At 38.6% G+C, this 21,016-nt stretch overlaps 1 protein-coding gene across 2 annotated transcripts; it reads left to right on the top strand.

Annotated features, from left to right (window-relative positions):
- Positions 1-75: 75 nt before the first annotated feature.
- On the top strand, positions 76-17,699 carry LOC139952810 (vitamin D3 receptor-like). 2 transcript variants are annotated; one of them, XM_071952167.1, is made up of 7 exons: positions 76-199; positions 8,670-8,813; positions 10,651-10,723; positions 11,035-11,326; positions 11,833-12,233; positions 12,753-13,593; positions 14,368-17,699. In XM_071952167.1, the coding sequence occupies exons 4-7, from the start codon at positions 11,035-11,037 to the stop codon at positions 14,619-14,621; spliced, it is 1,788 nt and encodes a 595-aa protein (XP_071808268.1). In that variant the 5' UTR covers positions 76-199; positions 8,670-8,813; positions 10,651-10,723; the 3' UTR covers positions 14,622-17,699. The 2 variants fall into 2 exon arrangements, with proteins under 2 accessions (XP_071808268.1, XP_071808187.1); XM_071952086.1 differs by having other exon boundaries at positions 10,595-10,723.
- Positions 17,700-21,016: the final 3,317 nt, after the last annotated feature.

Here is a 21,016-nt window from a genome sequence, read left to right as displayed (position 1 = left end):
TCTAGCTATCAATTATTTGATGGAAAGTCACCTGACAAGCCGGACCGCCCTCTGTTGGTGAGTTATCGGCAAAAAAGTGCAATTTCCATGTCACGGAGTTCAGAGATGAACTTCGATTTCACTCAAATTCCTGCAGGTTTTCCGTCATTTAACTTCAATCAAGCCCAGTGTGCCGATAAAGATAGTTCACCTCTACACGGTAAGTATTTTTTAAAGTTTGGCACGACTGTAGTATAAAAACTAACATCAACTTTTCAGCAGTTATTCAATTTATTGATCAGAATTTCGCCATAAGTTACACAGAAAATTATTTCACAAATAATGCGTTAATAGGACCTACTAAGAAATCAATTATCAATATCATAACGCCAAACCATGTCACTGTGATACTCATCAAAAGACATAAGGTTGTAATTCATGATTGTGAAATTCCCATAGTTTTTATCTGAATATCATCAGAATTTTACTTTAGTTTAGATCAAATATCAGGTGAATTGCTTTTAGTTTTAGATTAGGGCTGCATTTGATTTTGATACAATTTTTATTAAACGGGTGGTTTTCTCAGGTTCGGCTCAGCAGATAGGCTCAGCAGAGATCGAGAGAGAGGTCCTGGATGTATAATTAGCCCCAGAAATAGAAATAGTGCCAACACGCTGGACTCCCTCCGCTTCTTGGCCCTATGCTTTTTGGCCCTATGCTTTTTGGCCCTACGCTCTCGATCTCTTCCATGCAGCCAGCGTTCATTTTTGTTAAATAGACTTAACATAAAACCAGGTTTTTAATTTTGTGCCGATATTTTTCAGTTTTGTTAATTTTTTCCCTCATTTGTCGAAAGCGCATTAATTAAAAAATGTCGCCCTTGTTTTGGTGTCATTTTATTAAAAACTCTTTTAAAAAACATCGTCTGCGCCATGATGCTCAAAAGATTAGATGTGCAAGCGAGACGAGTAGTCCTCGGATAAATTCAGTATTCTTTGCTCACAGTGCCACTACGGAACGTGATTCAGCAACAAGCTGTGCGGAGAAAAACTGCGCGCTGTGGCGTCACGAAATTACAAGCAAATTGACAGACTGTCAAATTATCCCCCTGACGAATTGTCTGACATCATCATCAAGATAGTTGGTTTCTCTCATGATGCAAATGTAAGACGACCCGTCAGGGGGACAATTTGACAGTCTGTCAACTAGACGGGTCAGATAACTTGGCTGGTCAGACATCTCAACAGTTTGACAAGTCGTCACTGATGCCTCAGCAAAACAACTCAATGGAAGACACACGAATCAACGGACGAAACACTGAATGACTGATCTACGTGCGTTTAACTGACATCAATCAGCGTGCTCAGTCTGATCAAAAGTTGAATAGTCTTATGGTTGGAGACCTTACCAACCCTCGACAGTCTGACAACTCCACCCATCGAGTTGTCAGAATGTTGAGTTGTCCAATTTAAAACAAGTTGTCTGAACTCCCATGCTCCCTCATGATCATGCGCAATGGTAAACATCATGTCATGGACGATGTCTTTTGAGCGATCGCTGATTACCAGCTCTAAAAGTTTTCATAAATTTACACTAAAACGAGCGCACATAATAGTGAGTTAATTTGCTCTCCACAAATGAGCTAGGGTAAGTGACAACACTGGGTAAAAATCTTGGCATAAAAACATGGTTTTCTGTGGTTTTATCAGCATATATTTCACAGAGAATTATGGCTGAACGACAAAGGTTGCACGGTGTTCATTGACTGTGCTTGAGTTATTTGTAATAGTTTTTTAGTTAACCAAGGAAATAGTTTGCGCAGTCAAAAATGTCACATTGCTTAAATTTTACAAAAATCTTTTTCTTCAAAGATTGGTTCTAACAGCTCCTGCTTATTAATCTGAACTTGTTCACCATTATTTCCCTACTCTGACCTTACGATCATCTCAACAGGCATTGCTGTATCAACTACTAGAGCTTCTTCCATTTTTTATGGCCACAGATCTTTTTCAAATATGCAGCACCGTTTCTTTGGAATAGTCTCCTTGTGCATATTTACCAAGCTAGTTCTTTACAATGTTTTAAAGATGCTATGTCAGATTTTTGGTCGATTTGACCCAAAAATTTTGATTTAAAATTCAAAAGGTATTTAGATGGGGGTGGAGAAAGTTACAAGCTTTCATTTGAGCCATTGCTCAAAAAAGTCCGCCAATTATTAGTAGCAGTGAAATAAAGTGCTCAAAATTAGTTTTTGTTGGGATCCCGACAATATATCACTTGACCAATTCTTATGTGTTTTATAAGAAACGTTTTAAATTTTTGTCATGGTTCCTGACCATCTATTTTTTAATGTTTGGGGTCAAAAATCTGACATAGCTTCTTTAAGTCTCTGTTGAAAACTCATTTACAAAGCTGCTTTTTTATAATCTCCTTATTTGTAATTATCTTTCTCTCATTTGATATTTTATTGTTCTCTTTAAATGCGCTTAAAGGCTTTTCGCATTGTCGCTTTATGTCTTATTATTTTAGCATAATTGATCCTACCATGGAGGAAAAATTGAAAGAAACGACCTTCATAATCCTTTAGGTCCTACTCATGCATAGGATTATAAAATAGTACAAGTGTCATTACTCTGGACTCTCTCCCTCTGATTCTCCTATGACGTAGTTAGGAATGGATTACATATTCCTCCATGATGTAAGTGAACATGGTGAGCAAGATTCAGGTTAGTTGTTATCATTACAACCCTCCATATTCCAAACTGAAGACTGTCTGGAGGATTGAAGGCCAAACGTTGGAAGGATGAAGGGTAATGGTTATCACAACTAGTTTTTTGAACAAGTAAAAAAGACTGAATAAGAAGCTTATGTGTCCATGGAAGCTGGCGCCCTTAAGGGCAAGCATAGGAAGGCAAGGGTATTCAAATTATTCACATTCATACAGCATTCTCTCTTAAAGACAGTGGATACTATTGGTAATCGTCAAAGACTAGTCTTCACACTTGGTGTATCTCAACAAATGCATAGTATAACAAACCTGTGAAAATTTGAGCTCAATCGGTCGTCGAAGTTGCGAGATAATAATGAAAGAAAAAACACCCTTGTCACACGAAGTTGTGTGCGTTCAGATGCTTGATTTCGAGACCTCAAGTTCTAAACTTGAGGTCTCGAAATCAAATTCGTGGAAAATTACTTCTTTCTCGAAAACTATGTCACTTCAGAGGGAGCCGTTTCTCACAATGTTTTATACCATCAACCTCTCTCCATTACTCGTTACCAATTAAGGTTTTATGATGAAATTTTTTTTGAGTAATTACCACTGCCTTTAACGAAAGACGAACCAGTCAGAATTCAATTCGGTCCAACTAGTCCTGTTTGCTAAAGTCCCATTGATACATATGTAAACCACTTCATATTACCGGGAGTTCAAATAACAAGTTCCATGCCTATGACAATGTTGATAGAAAAACTCAAAATATGAAACAGTGAAAAAGCTTTCAAAAGAGACCCGCTGCCTTGGATCAGTCGAGTTGGTCTATGTTGCATTTGAAACTGTTTGTTATGTAATTGATATCGTTAGAAAGATGTTTTAAAAGTAGAATATAATGATCCACACAAACATGCCTCAAAAGTGCATGGTTTTTCAGGAAAACCTTTGCGACCTAACACGGTCGGCCACTTTATGGAGTCAAAAACTTGACTCCACAAAATGGCGTGTCATGTTAGTTCACGTCGTATAAGGAAACCATGCAATTTCGAAGCATATTTTTGTGGATCCTTATAGCTATATAATTCTACTTTTAAAACATAATTTTAACCATGCATTTTATAACAAACTCCAAATGCTTTTAATTGACCAACTCGTCCGATCCAAGATAACGTGTCCCTTTAACGAACTAGTAAAATGATAAGCTACATTTAACAGGTCCAACCTTCCTGGCTAGTCACTGGAAAAGTTCAGTACAAAGACTATATATTGGGCTATATCATGGCTAGTTTGAGTGACAAGAATCGCTAACATTGCAATTTGTATTATTTGGACAGTGTCTGGCAAATGTTTGCCTACATTCAATAGATAAACACAAGGTAAAATTTTTTTGTTGTGTTAGTTTATACATGTATAGTCACCAGTTATGGTCTTATTTCTGACCATGAAGGAGAGAAATCCTTCATGGTCTAACTTCATCCTTGTGAGTCCTTTATCCTTGTGAGGGCACTGGCACTGCAGCTGTATTGTACCATGGAGGTAGAAATAGTATAATATAGATAAATTTAGAAATGTTTGCAAACTGCTTACCGACCAAAAGGACCTATGATACAAACACAAATTCTTTTTAATGTCCTGATGTGTTTTGACTCAAGCAGATACTTCTCAAAGGCTAAAAGAGCCTTGAGAAAACTCTGCCTATTATCGAAACGTCAGCCATAAGTTCTTTTTGTATAGCTAAATTACCTAATATAAATTGTAAACATTTTTTTTTTACAAGAACCGTCATGGTTAATGTTTCATGATACAAAATGTACTGATTAGCTATTATTTACCCAAAAGATTCGGCAATGAGATATTTTTGAAAGTTAGATGCACCACTTGTCTGTTGAAAATTAATCAAATTAAAATATTGAACCCAACCTTACCAATCTGGTTCTCTGTCGAAGCATCTTGACACCTACAGTGTATTGTTTCAGGTTGATCTGGTTTACATGGATAGCAGTACAGTCTTCTTCAGTTACTTATAATTCAAAAGTAGTTCTTCTGAAATTAGCCTCAGTAGGCATGCAGAAAGCCTCACAGAAAATCATGTCAAACCGAAATTCACCACTCAGGTCCTTTTGCTCTATATAGTGTATGGGATGAACTTCTTTGAAACAGCCCAAGATTGATTTGTGGAAACCCATGGTTCAGAGTGTCCGATGATGCATGAGAGTCACATTCATGGTTGATGAATAGGGAATGTACATTGTACCCTCTTTAGACCTCATTTACCAAGCTGGGGTACTGCACACAGGATCGGGCTGCTGGGTGGAGCTGCAAGACACAGCAAGTCTTAAGTAGTTTTGTTTTGCTTTGATCCACTTGGCATAAACCTGTTCCTTTTCATTGACCCTTATTGTTAATAAAGAAGAGTAGTTCTAGGGGGGGGGATTCCTCCATGGTTCTAGAGACAAGGTCCTCCTGAGGTCTTGTTTGATTGCACATTGATTGTGAGATGATGATCCCACCAATGTTCAACCATGGAGGAATAAATTCCTCCATGCTTCAACCTGTTTCAATTAAAATACCACTGTCCAAACTGCTGGGATAAAATCCACACTTGGGTAACCTCAGCTAGGGCTACATGGTAGGATCTCAACAGTGACTTGTCATCAATAGAGGGTATGTAGAAAACTATGAACAATTCATGACTCTTGATTCTGTTTGCCTTCAATCATATCATGGAGCATATCAAGTTCAAGCCTTAATGCCCAGTGAATATTGCATAACCATGGAGGTATAAATGATTTGCGGTTTGCAACACCCTACTGTGCTGTGTAGATTTTGTTCTTTGAAAATTAGGTCATTGCTTTTTAGAAACAATAGGTTTAAAGTTTGATGATACAGTTTCCCCACCCACCCACCCACCAAATGTACACAATCAATGATGTGCTTTATCTTGATATATCTTGATAACATTTGGACCATGAAACATCCAGATATGACCTGCAAACGCAAAGGGAATCGGGAATCGAGTATGGGGGACGGCTATCACTTTTTAAATCTCGATAGTATTTGCATCCAATAACTCATTACCAAATGTTGCCAGTGATAAAAACCTGATAGTGTGAGTACAGCTGTACGTATCACAGGGCCCAATCTCATAGAGCTGACAAGCACTTCTAAAGGCACAAATATGCTAACCAGAATATAAGGGTACCAGCCAAAGTATCAATGCCACATACATTCTGTGACGGGTATCCTGACTTGTTATGCGGAGCAGAAAGTTGCTCAATATAATTCTTTGCTTAGGCAGCTCTATGACAATGGGCACTGATGCTAGTGTTGCGTTGCAAATTGGGTTACTGACTTATAAAGTGTTTTATTTTAAGTACTGTGATTAGTATTGCAGGTCGGTATGCTTCATTTTTAAAGGGCAAGGACGCCAAGGCATTTCTTTCTTCGTAAAGAGCACCCTATGACTATGAGGAAACTCTAAATATCTACTTTCAGTGTAGTAGAGCATTTCAAGGGCACCAAGGCAATGACCATGGAGGCAAGGGGGCACGGAGGCAATCACCTTCAATGCCTTCATGGAATATCAGGCCTGGTATTGAAACTCATAAGTTAACAAGAGTGGGTTTATTGAGGGTTGCAGTCCTGGAAAATTATTTATGACTTAAAGAAATTCTTTATTCATATCCTGAGAAGAAGCAATAAACATTGCAACAAGGTTGTGCAGGGTTGTAGTAGCCCACATGGCAAGTTGAGAGTGTTTACTAGCCCACAGCAGTTTTTTTTACTAGAAAATGTACGCCAGGCTAGCTCCGAAGGGCAAATCCTGAATAGATAACTTGGGTTGATGTTTTCATCATTGGTTCTAGTCATTAACCCAAGGGAAGTCAAAGATCACATGACTGACCATGGACTGACAATGGTGCAAAGTTGTTTGTCCCAGTTGGTCATGAGATTTATAAAGGAAGTCACTTCATTACATCATCTACAGCTCAAAGGTTACATGAAGAAGAACGCACGAGTGTATGTTTCATGTGTTTGTGTGAGTTTTCATTCCTCCACGCCCCCTTACCTTTTTATTTTTAAATTTATTTTTTCATTGTACATGCCTCCACTCCCCTTCCCTTGTAGAACTTAACAATTTAGAATAATTGAAGGACACTTTGATTTTACAGACCTTTTTGTATCCCAAGCAAAACATATTTAAGCTCTTAATAAAGAAGCTCTTTATGTAAAGTCTTCAAATGAAAAGCTTCTTTATCAAGAGCTTATATTTTGTTTGGAATACACAAATTGTCTGTAAAATGTAGAGATCTGCATACAAATGCTGGTTTAAAGCCAGTGGACACTTTCGGTAAACAGTATTGTCCAAGGCCCATACTTTGTGTATCACACCTTATATATAAAATAACAAACCTGTGAAAATTTAGGCTCAACCGGTCATCGGAGTCGGGAAAACAATAACGAGAAAACCCACCCTTGTTTCCGCATGTTTCGCCGTGTCATGACATGTGTGTAAATCCGTAATTCTTGATGTCGAGAATTGATAATTGTTTTAATGTTTTCTCAAAAAGTAAAGCATTTCATGGAATAATATTTTAAGAGAAGTATTTTACCATCACCTTCTGTAAACCCTGTAAGTTATTTGTAAATAAATCTGTGAACTTTTTTTTTTCTGATCCGAAAGTGTATAATGGCTTATGTTTTTGATAAGGTCATTTATGGAACTGTCAAGATGTAAAAAAAAAACCAAATCCCAATAGTATTACATAAACTGGTTTTTTTATCTCTCCGTTTGTCAAGTACAATTAAGCACTATTTTTATGCATCTATTGTTCAATGTAGCGGCCCACTCTCAGGTAGAAGGCCAAGTGAATGTGTCACGCCACAATCAAAGCACGCTCTCAACAGCATGTGTCTACATGGCCTTTAGAATCAGAGGCCAAAGGCTGTGCAAGATCAACTAACATTTCATTTTTAGCGTTAAAATACAAAGGTCAATTAGTCAGCGTGCCTTTTAACTGAGCTGTGCAACGTAAAATGCTGTGGGTATTTGATCAAGCTATTTTTGCCACTCTACAGATGCCTGTTTACTTGTAACCACGCTAATTGTGTATTGTTTGTGTTCGTGTTTTTGTTTCTTGTCCCTTTTCCCCGATAGGCCTATGTCTGGTTTCTTGTCCCATATCCTTGTAATGTCTGCTTTTTGTATGAGCTCTATATATTTGTCCCTCTTAAGATGCTCGTAACCATGCTAACTGTTAAATGTTTGTGTTCGTGTTTTGTTTCTAGTCCCGTTCTCCGTTATGTCTGGGTTTTTCTTGTCTAGTCTCTTGTCCTAAATATAAGGCTTCCCCAACACAAGCACCTACGTATCGAGGGTTGCCTCCATTTGCCTAGTTACTATTCTCAGTTATTACTTGATTTAATGTTACTTTGTTTGCCTATGTTTTTTTTTATTTTATTAACCAGTGAAATCGAAATGTGGAAATTGGAAGGTACAATACGCCTCTCTTAATATTTATGTCCGCCACCACTTGCAGTGGCAGCACCCATCGCCTCGTTTTGGGTTAGCATTGTGACGTACCTCATGCATAAATATTAAGAGAGGGAATACAGGTTTGTGAGAAGAAAAAAAACTAAACATTATTGTTCAGTCTGAAAGCTTACTTTTCCTGTGCAGTTTGAGAAAACTGGATCCGAAAACCTACAAATTATGATTTTGGTTTTTACAATCAAAATTATGGACTGTATACAAAATGTTCAGATGCTGAAAATTGTGCATGGTTTTTCACTATTTTCTCTTGACTCACACAACAGGTTTAGCTTAAATTTTCAAAGGTTGGTTATTTCATAGTGGATTACACAAAACAAATACTGCCTCCTACCCCCTTGTGAGCGGTAACAATCCCGTGTAGTACCTTTAATGTTATCATATAAATATTTGTTACTAAGTTCTTTTTTTTTTTCATTCACCTTACAGGAGAAAAAGACCAGAGGGTGGTTTTGATTTGTCAATAAACTAAGAGTCTTGCTGCGTTGATGTTTGTGCCAGGTCCATGAGTCCCATATTGAAACTTTCAGAGCACCAGTTGGTCTAGTTTTATCCCTGGAAACTCACCATCAGGTAAGGATGCGTCGGTAAATGCCTGATTTTCAGATAGAACTGTGCATTTCAAAATTTGTTATAAATTAACCTGCTTATGCATGCAAACAGTAAACTGAACTTTGTGTCCTTTATGTTCCTTTACACGCCCTTAGATAAAGCAGATATAACATTGAATGTTATTATTATAGTTACATTGAAGTCTCATACGGCAAATGTGTCCACCGATAAGCTGCTCAAAACACCAGGTTTTGAAGTTAAACTATGATTATACCCATTTAAAATGTATCTAGCATCCTGATAATGGTTTAAAAGGTGCTCAGCAGCCACTGCCAGAAACACTAGGGCAAACCCCCTTCGCTTAGCGTTAAGTGTAACTGGGTTATTTTAAGTGCATTAGAAAATGCACAGGGCACAAGTGTCAAGACTAACACAAACCAACCCTCAGATAAGAAACACCAGAGCTTGAGTTTGAAGTATACAAGTGTCAAGACCGGGACTAGAACCCACACTCTGCTGATAAGAAACACCAGAGCTTGAGTTTGAAGTATACAAGTGTCACGACTGGAACTGGAACCCACACTCCGCTGGTCAGAAACACCAGAGCTTGAGTCCAAAACATTTGACTGCTCGGCCAAGCCACGCCACACCACATGCCACATTTTTCCGTGTGTATATTTTTTAAAGATATGCTCTGCACTCAGAGTTTCATGTACATGTACTTACATTGGACATTTACTAAATTTCAAGATTAGCACATTTTCTTCTCTTCCACTAGAGATTTTACTAGAGATTTTACTCTAGAAGAAAAAACCCCATCAAAGTACAAACAAACAGACAAGAAATCTTGAGGTTTTCTGATCATCTCAAAACCACATTGTGTAAGATAGTTATGACTTTGACCTATGAACATGGGTTCATTACAGGTTACTAAAATATAGTCACCATGTAACTTGATAACATTTGGGTTGGTCATGCACTTATTACAAACTTACACGTATGGTTGTTTATAGTGTAGAATGTCTGTTTTCATTTTGGATGTAACAGGAAGATATAGACCCTGAAACACTTTCAGTTTAAATCTCTTTCCGCTATCCTGAGTATTATTAAAAACAGACACAATTGAAGTTGTTCATTGGATGTCCTGAATTGCCTGGGCTACATGTTTGTTGACTTTTGCTTGCAGGGAGACATTGTTAGCTTTCACTATTGCCGGGTATTAAGAGACATTGTTTTGGTTTCTGTCTTCAGTTGAACTAACTTGCCCAAGCTGTCTTCAAGTCTTTAAACCAAGATCATGAGTATTTAAGTTCATAAAAAATGTGTGGTGAAAAGTTGCACAGGTAACAACACAATAATAAAATGATCTGTTGTGTGATTTCAAACGTTTTAAATGACAGTAGCTTTTATTCTTGGATGATGACATTTTTTGTTGAAAATCCCAAAATAATGTACTTGCGTGTCAAAATTCACTCCTAAGCTAAGAGCTTCTTCAGACTGGTGACAATGTCCAAAAGTCAACTGCCTTTTGTATCCTTCCTTCGTGGTCATAGAGGGTGTTGTTGGTGTGGTTTGGCCTTCCTAACCCCTCCATGACCACAAAGAAAGGGTACAGAAGGCAATTAAGCATAGAACATGGTCACCAGGCTGATGAAGCTCCTAGCTTAGGATTGAAACATAGCTCAAATAATATGTTAGTAGCAACTACATTAATCTTCGATTAAAAAAACAAGCCCCATAATCTGTGATTTTCAACAATCCAGATGAATTTATTCAATGAGCTTTTATTATTGTCTACCCAGTGATTAGCAAGGAAGTTGGGTGGAAGTATCTTCAAAACATCTTTTAATCTCGACAGTTCCAAAGAAATGCTGAAGTGTTTGACAGAAACCTCGGAGATGCTGATGTGAATCCAGTTATCAAGTGTGAAGGTAAACAAGTCAAACCAATTTTGGCACCAGTCAGGGGAAAATAAATGTTTATATCGGCATAAACTGACTGATAAATTTGACAAAATTGTTTGTTCTTTTGCCTGAGTAGCATTTTAGCAAATGCTTGAATCACGAAAGTCAAATCTATTTGTAATGCGAGAAAATAGCTGTTGCAAACTGTTAACCAACCAAAAGGACCTATGATATAAATGTGAAAAATAGTTAATGGACTGATGATTCGACCCTAGCAGAGTCTTCCTCAAAACCTTAACAGTTAAATTAAGTTGTCTGTTTTTCCCCCCCACTCTAAGATGGAAAGCACAATAGAAATGTCCCAAGCAGCGGAATCTTCTGACCTGAAATCCAGTGCTCCGTCCACCAAAGATGAACGCCTGTGTCTAGTATGCGGCGATCGCGCCAACGGGGTTCACTACAACGTCTTGTCCTGCGAGGGCTGCAAGAGTTTCTTCCTGCGCAGCACCAAGTCCAAGGCAACCTTCGTTTGCAACCAGGGCGGGAAATGTTCCATGGATTTGTACACCAGACGGCATTGTCCAGCCTGCCGGATGACAAGATGTGTGGAGCTAGGAATGAATGTGGATCGTAAGTCTGGTTATCTTAATATAACCCCTATTATCAAACGATGCTGGAAGTAAATTTTGGAACTTTTATTGCAGAATATCGTTAACTCATGTTCATACATGGTTACTAAGTGTGAAGTACTCAATAATTTCTACGGGATTTCTAACCAAAGAAGTTTTAAAGAGCAATTTTGCTAGCATGTACATGTAGCCTCAATCCTCCGATAGCCCCAATCCTTCTCTCCTATGTGACTTCGAATATCATTGGAATGGCCACCCCTGTAAAAAGCATTTAACCTACCGGCCCTATCTTTGTGAGTCATTTACTTTGCCAATTTGACACAGAGGAATGGGGACCGTCAGGGCTGAAACTGGAGTACCAAGTGGATGCATATAGGTGGAAAGAAAATACATCCTGATTTGACAATTACAGTACTCATATTTCATCTCATGTTTGAAGACTGGGTTCATGCATCATGCGCTCCATATTAATCACTCATCTGCATTTTTTGTGTTTTCTTCACGCAGGGGTGTGGGACGATAGTCGTTTGAAAACGAGAAAGCAGCTCATCCGAGTCAAGCGGAAGAAAAAACAGCCCTCTCCTAACCCAAAGCGCAGCGCTGCGGCTGCGAGCACCGTTTCCCCTCCATCCAGTACTGACACATCGGCTGCCAACTCCCCTCCGCCTGGGCAGTCGCATCCGACATGCTCCTTCAACATAACCCCAAGTATGACCTCTGACATGACCCCAGATATAGCAGCCTTCATGAATACTGTCATGTCCCCTGGCATAGACCAGACTTCTATGCAACCTTCGCCAATGGGCCAGAGTGAGCCTCAGTGGGAGCTGACTGCAGAGCAGAAGAGCTTGTTGGAGCGTTTGGAGAAAGGCTACACGGCATCCAAGGAAGTCTTCAAAAATATCTTTGTACGTATTATTACCATTAGGATATAGTCCAGAAAATAAACTCAAGATGGGGGTACGGGGCATTCCAAATTAATCTAACATTTACTTGATTGCTTGTAGTAGGTAGCGTTGTTGAGTTAGTCATTAACCCTTCCCTCCAAGGCCGTTTGCCTACTGGGCCCAATGTCTTGAAGCTTTTAAGCAGAAAATGGTTCTCATAAAAAAAAAATTCTGCGAAACAAGATGAGTACATGTAGATAACCAGTCACAAACAATACACAAAACTTGGTAGTTTGGCTTGTAATCCGTCTCTTCTTAGAGATATTTTCCTTCGCTAAGCAGTATTTTCAGTTTAACAGCTTTATGCAATTCAATCGAGGTTAACAATTTTTATTAACAAAAGATTTGTCGAACATATTTCCCCCACAACTGGAAATATTTCTTAAAAAATACTTTACGTCAAAGTCTGTTATGGTATTGAAGTAATTAATTTCTTTTCCTTGGTAATTTCTAATCAAATTTGTATTATTTTCTCCATAGCCTAGAGCACCTGGGTCGCTTGCCATACCCATGAGTTCAGTGAGAGCCAATGGTAGCAGCATATCACAACTCATTGCGACAACATCAGAAGAAGGTTCAGCGACGGCAGCAGGAGGAACTGCCCCATCCCAAGCCTCTACATCATGTGGCTCATCAGCCTCAAAGAACCCTTTGACTGGGTTGATGTCGCTCCTACCCGATGGGATGACGGCCGAGATGGCGTTGAATGCCCTGGCTACGGGAGACCTCAGCATACCTGCTGGACTCGACCTCAGCAGTCTACCCCCTGGCCTGTCAAACATTGCCTTGGGTCTAATGGGCGCTCAAAACCAAGCAGGGACTGGTGAGACAAACTCAGCTGGAACCTCATCAGACGGAGAGGGGAAAGAACCCAACGCTTACCAGTCAGTACATCGTGTGACGTCTTTCATTACCAACGGCTCCATGAAAGAGTGCGCCACACAGGAGAGACCTAAGTTACCCATCCACAAGGAGTTATTACACACAGCGATGGACATGTTCGCCATCCTGGTCAAACAGACAATTCACTTTGCCAAAACAATTCCCGGGTTCATGGACTTGCTGTGCGATGACCAGGCGGTGCTGATCAAAGCCAGTATAATGGACGCACTCCTGTTGCGCTGTGCGGAGAGCTACGTTCCCGATATGGGCTGTGTCTTTAATGAAATGACCAATGATATATTCCACATTAACATGATGTACCAGATGGGGTATACAACCCTACCGGAGCAGGCATTTCAGTTTATGAAAGAGACCAAAGAGTGTCAACTGTCTACGGCAGAGTATGCTCTGCTTAATGCTGTAGCAATCCTCTCACCGGGTAAGTGTTATCGAATACAGTATCATCTTCACCATCATATAAATCTGAAAGCAAATATCCTTGTAAATAGGTTGTGCATAACATAGGTTAGAGTAAAAAATAAAGCTTTGATTTGGACTTTCACCAATGTTCCTCCCATTGCCAGATCGCCCAGGAATCTGGGGTATGATCGTCGGCAGTTATTAAAGCCATTGGACCCTTTCGGTTCAGAAAAAAAAAATAAAAGTTCACAGATTCACAAATAGCTTACAGGGTTTACAGAAGGCAATGGTGAAAGACTTCTCTTGAAATATTAGTCCATGAAATGCTTTACTTTTTGAGAAAACAGCAAAACAATATAGATTCTCGTTAACGAGAATTACAAATTTATTTTTAACACATGTCATGACACGACGAAACGCGCGGAAACAAGGGTGGGGTTTTCCGTTGTTTTCTCCGATTGAGCCTAAATTTTCACAGGTTTGTTATTTGATATAGAAGTTGTGGTACACAAAGTGTGGGCCTTGGACAACACTTTTTACCGAAAGGGTCCAATGGCTTTAAGAGGTTTTGCCAATGATTTGCAAGTGGCTTCCTGAGACTTTAGTCTTGGTTTCTGGATTTAGAATGGTGTTTAGAAGGTGGAATAAACTGTTACCGTTTGTGAATGCTCAGTAATGCATCCAAAGTGTCATTTTTAAAATTAGGATTTCAATACTGAAAAGCTGTTCTACTTTTGTTTTCGTTTGCAAAAATCTAATCTTAAAGTTGTGTCCAATATTTTCTATGAAACAGACCGCATCGAGCTCCACAATCGCGAGCTTGTTGAAGAGATCCAGTTCTCCGTTGTAGAGACGCTACACGCCACCACCAAGGTGTTCCACCAGGAGGATAAGACGCTGTTTGCCAAGCTGATCATGAAGCTCACCAAGATGAGAGATATTGCCGTGGTGCACCTCAGCGACCTGATGGAGGTCCAGGTACAGGAGAGAGACCTGAGTCCTCTCATTATTGAACTCTTTGGTTTGGAGACAAGCTCGACGGTATGACAGTAGGTGAGGGCAGTCTATTAGGGATAGAGCAGGGGCGTTACTTTGGGTATGAGGTTGCTGTTCTTGTCCGCCTGTGGTGCATTCCACTTTCTATTTAGCAAATCTTTCTCATGTTTTTGCAAAGAAATGTTATGTTTAGCAGGTCGTAAATCTAGCATTGGGGGTTTTGGTTTTCGAGGTGTTCTTAGGCATTGACAATCTCCTCTTTGCTGGTACCAACGGGTGCTTGTTTGTGTTTGTTTCTTCTTAAAGGCACTGGACACTATTGGTAAATACTCAAAATAAATATTAGCATAAAAAAATTACTTGGTAACGAGCAACGGAGAACTGTTAATAGTATAAAACATTGTGAGAAGTGACACAGTTTTTAAGAAAGAGGTAATTTCTAACTATTGAAGCCTTTCTCAGGCATCTGAAACACACAATTTGTGCAACAAGGTTTCTTTTCTAGCAACTTTAATGACCAATTTAGCCTAAATTTTCACAGATTTGTTTTTTTATTTTATTTTATGCATTTATTGAGATACACCAAGTGAGAACTACCAAACTTGTAACACCAATTACAAAACATGTCCAGTGCCTCTAAACACTTTTCTTATTTAAATATAGTTGTGTTTGACAGTACGCCAACATTCATTTCAACTTGGCAGACACATTTCTGTTAGCACAACATGGTTTAATCATTTGCAACGTGAGCTAGCCGGGTGAGCATATTCTATTATAAACACAAATCAAGATAAATCTTTGATGATATTTTTATGCTAATTTCTCGGGGGCCAACCTGTTCATCTTTGACCAAGTACAATGATTAAATTGTTATTTTGTACCAAGTCGAATTGCACTTAATATTTTTAAAATCGGGCAGCTGTGAATTTGATGAATGAAATAATAGTATAATATAATGATGGCTTGTGTAAATGTAATTGAGGCCAATATAAAGAAAATTTAATAATGGTATTGAAGTTTTTATCAGAAAGCTACTCTGGCATGTACAGAAAGATGCACTAATGGTAGTTTTGTTTCAAGTTTCTTTCTTTTTCGAAAATTTGATATAAAAGATTCAGTTCAAACACACTAAAGTGTGTACGCACTTGTAATTGATGACTTCTTTCTGTTTTTTTGTGTGTTTTTTTTGTACTCAAACCACTGTATATGGCATTAGCTCCCATTGGGTTTGTACACACTTTCCAACGAGAGGAACGTTTCCCCCAATAAACAGGGACTCTGTGACCAATCACAACCCGTTACGCAACCAAAAGTCCCATACTATTAAGTCCGACATTCGTGCGTGTATGCTTGGCGCTCACGGCAGAGTTGTGCAGAATGGCATTGGAGAGGCTATTGTGTTCTTGCCAAAGATTATAGAGTGCCGTAGAAGCAAGATGCGGAACTCGGGCTGAAATGTGAAATCTTCTGGACGCCATTTCGGCAAGTTACTCTTTTGATACAACAGTAGATCAGGGCAGATCAGTGCAGACAATGACCATTCCTATCAATGGGAAACAAAACATGTGTATTTCACGTTCCAACAATAGATAAAGCTTCAGTTCCGCATCTTGTGCCTACGGTGCTCTATAATCTTTGATTCTTGTGGGATAATGGTCTGGTTTTAATGTGTATTCCTACTCATACACATAGAACTCTTTGTTATACTACAGTCACTCTGTGAATATTCCTTTTTTTTTCTGTACAAATTCTATTTTTCAACACTGTAAAAAAGAACTGTTTGGAGGTGCTTAAGTCCACAAGTCTATTCGCTTTCCATCTCTGGATCTTTTTTTATGAAAGTCTTCACAATAACACTGGGTAGAGGCACCCATAACACACTCATGATACACTGCTCTGTTATGTCATTATGTTAATGGCAACATGGTACACTGGACACAAGGAGAGAAATGTTCTCTATTGAAAGAGAGAAATGTTCTCTCTTGACAGACATGAAGTGCACTTGATATTCATTTCGCAACACTCAAATTTGAAATCAATGAATTCTAAAAAAAAAAAAAAAAAAAGGGAAGTTAATGCATACATGTACTTGCACGTTACGATTGGAACAGAATCAGTTAGGCGGGAGATTCTGGCCCACCATATGCCAGCTGTCTTCTGACAGCGCCCTCTTTTGACTCAACTTCCCTAAGCCCAAAAAGGAAAGCACCGAGGATGGGGACAAAATCCCTGAAGACCTGTCACTTTGACTGTCGTAGTACCACAATGTACAAGAATGTAAAGATGAATTTGTGTGTTATAGCAAAATAGATTTCGCACCAATGCACCATAAAGCCTTGTTCGCATTTCAACTGTTCAACTGAAGAATTTGTGAATGCACTTTTTATTGGAATCAAGAAAAGAAAACAAAACGAACTTGTGCCAAAAATATTTCATGTGACATGTTAATACACATTAGGAAGGCAGTGTCTGAACTGATATTTTGGGTTGTTGATGTTGGTACATCACTACAGAGCAATTTCATGGCTCTGCTTTCTGCCAAATTCATGGCTTGTGATCACCATTTTTTTGCTTTTCAGACAAAACATAGAATTTCAATGCTAGCCTAAAAATGTTGAGTTCGCACGAGTACAAGCATAGATTCCCAGTGAAAAACACTTGACGTTAATTCCCTGATTCTGTAAGCGCAGATTCTTTGCCGACAGTAAGCAGAGGTATGAGATAGGGCCCAGTGTTTTTCCCTTGATTTTGTCTCCAGCCATTTGCAACATCCAATGCCAAAAGTCTGTTGCTTTAACTTTTCCTTTCAGCATTTACTTGATAATTTACTGAAATTGTTGTTTCCAAATATTTAGAGTGTTTCCTTTTAATTCAATTTTATTTGAGGTCAACTTTGTCTCGCAGATTAATTATTTGCACCGAGGGTCTCAACATGCAAAGATATTGAGTCAATCTTGTAGAAAGCAATATTAATTTTCTTGTTTTATCCCTGAGATTTGTGTAAACCTTTTTGGGTTTAATATTAAAATGTTTAATGAACTATGTATATTATTATGTTAAAGAGTGTCTTTTGTGTGCTAATTTACAGTAAGCTTCAATAAATGTTTTGACTCGTTGAGTTGTGCCGGACATCGGATGTATTGTGTGCAGGTAGTTTCTGTGCACATTTAAGCACATTCTTAAAATGAGGATTTGAGGATTGAAGTTTCAAAGGCAGAGTCATAGATTGGTTTTCTCAAGGTACTATTGATTTGTAGGGGAAATTTCAAAGAAAGTTACAATAAAAGTCACTTGTGAAAGTTTCAGGTGAACACAGTCTATAACAACATTAGTGAAAGTATTTTCACAAGAATGTTGAATCCATCCACGGTGACAGTGAGTACCACTTGCTTCTGGCTGCAGTATTTGCTTATGGTCACCAACCCTAAAAGAAAACCTGAGAAACGACTTAAGTTAAAATGTTTTTGGGTAAAAAATTATCCAAACCATATTGCTTTAAAGGGAATTCCTTTCTCAAAATAGTTTATACTTTCTACAGCTGCAGTGCTTCTCACCAAGTCATTTTTTTATGGTCATAAATGTTTTTAGTAGTTGCCAAACTATGACCCTACCTTTAACCCATCTTTCCTTATTTCCTCCCTCATCCCTCAAACAAGTTAATGGCGACTTACACCCGTTTCAGACAGGCGCTCCAGAGTCGTGCCAAACCAAATTCTGAATTAAGTGCATGAAAAGTTCAACGTCTGAAACAGTTAGGAGCGACTGGACGCGCTAGAAGTCGAAAGATACCTGTTGCAGTCGGTCGGAACAACTCTGGAGCCTTGGTTTCAGACGCCGAACTTGTCATGAGCCGAACCTAATGTAAATGATATGTTAAGTTCGCCTGTATAAAACTAAAATTTAATTGGGTCGACCCAGCGTCGCTCCTTATCTATTTGGTTCGGCGCGACTCTGGAGCGCCTGTCTGAACCGGGTGGTGGTGTGGAGTGAAATAACCTTCACTCGGGGGATCTACCATACAAGTTTTTGAAGGTGTCAAAGGGTATTTTGTCCCACAGTGTGTGTATCTCCCATACAGTAAACTAACTAAAGGAATATTCATTTTGGTTTAACCCATATACATCAGTGTGTGTTAGCACTGTATACTCGGTACTTTCCCAAGTTCTGTGAAAAAAAATCACATGCATATTACTCGGGTATTTTGAAGGAAATTGAGACAAAAGAGGGCGCTATCACATGGAATCTATATGTGATTTACTGTATGGGGGACAGATCACCGGGGGGGGGGGGGGGAGGCAAAATGTCCTGCCAGTCTGGTACACTGTACCTACATGTGCAAGGACTCCCTTTCTAGGTGTACTGTACATTCAAACTAAATGGCATTCTGTTACCATCTTATTTAAGAAAAATGCAGAGCTGTAAAGAAATGTTTTACTTTCCCTGCAACTGGTCTTTTGTTTCCTTTCAGTTTATCAGTTTGCTGTTTAGAGCTGTTTCGCAATATCTTTGGATAGTGTTTTTTACATACATAGAGCAAACCAAACCATGCTATTTTATTGTTAGTTTTCCAGAAGACATTGAATTGAACATGTAAAGGAATATTTTTAGGTTCTATGGTACTTTCATTCCTCACAGATGTATCTGTGATAAGACAAAAGGCGAGTGTGTGTCCATTTTTAGATTTCTCCCCAACTGATGGTATGTTGTTGGAAATTTGCTGTTGAAAGCACGAGAGCGCTTTCAACAGCAAATTTCCAACTACATTGCAAGTTTAGTTTCATTTTGATGTAACTGCCAGTTAGTTGGTTTCTTTAGTCAATTGCCAAATAATAACCAATAGTGTCCAGTGCCTTTGACACTAGAAAAACAAACGAGTTGTATCTCACTGTCACCTCACCTCAATAACCCCCCAGAGGTGCACGTACGTAATGTTTATTCACCATTAATGCAGAACTTTTGCCTTTTTGTTATTTATGAACGCCCAGAAGCCTCTAGTTAACGTAGAGGAGATAAACAGTTGTCAAAACAAAGACTGCAACAGTCTACTACAACATTGTCTCCCTGCCGGCAATTTCATCCCTCTCTGTGTTTGTGCAAGTATGATGGCATCGGGAAGAATGTTTGACAAGATTTATGCTTCTTCCTTAGTCTTTTGTTTGTCTTTCTCTTTTATCTCAACTAGATATAGGTTAAATGCCATGTGAACAAATAGGTAATTGTCCATGCATGTTTATCATGATAAACCCTATAAATTAGGTTAATTTGGCGTTTCCCATTTTTAAAATCAAATTGAAAAACAGCAAGGAAGATTGCTTCCATCATGTTATTGGCTTCACATTCGCAGGAAGATGAACTAGGTTACATTAACTAGCTAAAGAGCTCCGTTATGATATTTAACACTTGAAAATATCAAACACATAAAGCCCTTATTTTCTAACCAGGGACTAATTGCATGGTGTGAAAGAAAGTTCTGTTGCACAATCACAAGAGGGCCTCAGAGTTTGGTTGTGTTTTGGAGGGCCGATGGTTTGTGAAATAATGTTCTAGTAGCAGAGCCGCCATGGTGTATGTTAACAGTTTTTTGCCATTGCTGGTTTGTAAGTTGACAGCTCACAAAATCCAAAACTCAATTTGTTACAACCATTTACAAAACATGTTCAGGGTTACAATTTCTAATAACACCACTTTTGTTTTGGTTATTTTGTCAAGGTTAAAATTGTGCTTGCATTTGTTTGCTATATGAATGGTAAATAATAGGTTTTTATTTTATTCTGGGTGAACAGAAACGAGTCAAGTACAGGATGTGAACCTGCAGTTGCTGTTAGTTGGCAGTTTTACAATAGTGTCAATATTTTTGAGGCCTTTCAGTTCTTAACAGATGTGTTAACTCTAACAAATCCCGTGTAAAAATTCACATGGTTTTCAGTACATTAAATTGTTTTCCCACTATCACAGTTTTTAGGACCCAGCACTAAACATTCATTTATTTTGTGCTTTATGTGTACATATTGGGAATCAATTGTTAAAAAGGTAATGACTGTAAATAATGGAATTTAATTTAATGTAAATAATAAAGATATACTTTGGGCACTGTAGACCACTCAAAGTGAGATTTTAAGGAAATTTTGTTTCCTGAGCTTGTCTTTTGTATTTAAGAAATTGTCCAGGAAGTTGTGTGTTTATGATACATTGTGTTTATGGGCACTAAATCTATAGTCTAGCACAGCAGGCCTTGAAATAACACAGGGCAATTAACGTAGTGCCCCATGCTTTTGCTGTGATGCCCTTTGCAAAGTTCCAATACAAATTTATAATTTCCTCTCAGAAGTGCCCCTTTACCAGAGGCAAATTGTTGTGACAATTCAAGACCCTTCAAGAACGAAACGCAAGGCCTGACACTGACATAGTGTAGTCCAACCATGACAAATAAATTAAACAACAAATCG

The sequence above is a fragment of the Asterias amurensis genome, chromosome 1, assembly GCF_032118995.1.
Source record: "Asterias amurensis chromosome 1, ASM3211899v1".
In the NCBI taxonomy this organism is placed as follows: Eukaryota; Metazoa; Echinodermata; class Asteroidea; order Forcipulatida; family Asteriidae; genus Asterias; species Asterias amurensis.
This window is presented reverse-complemented; position numbering and strand designations above follow the sequence as displayed.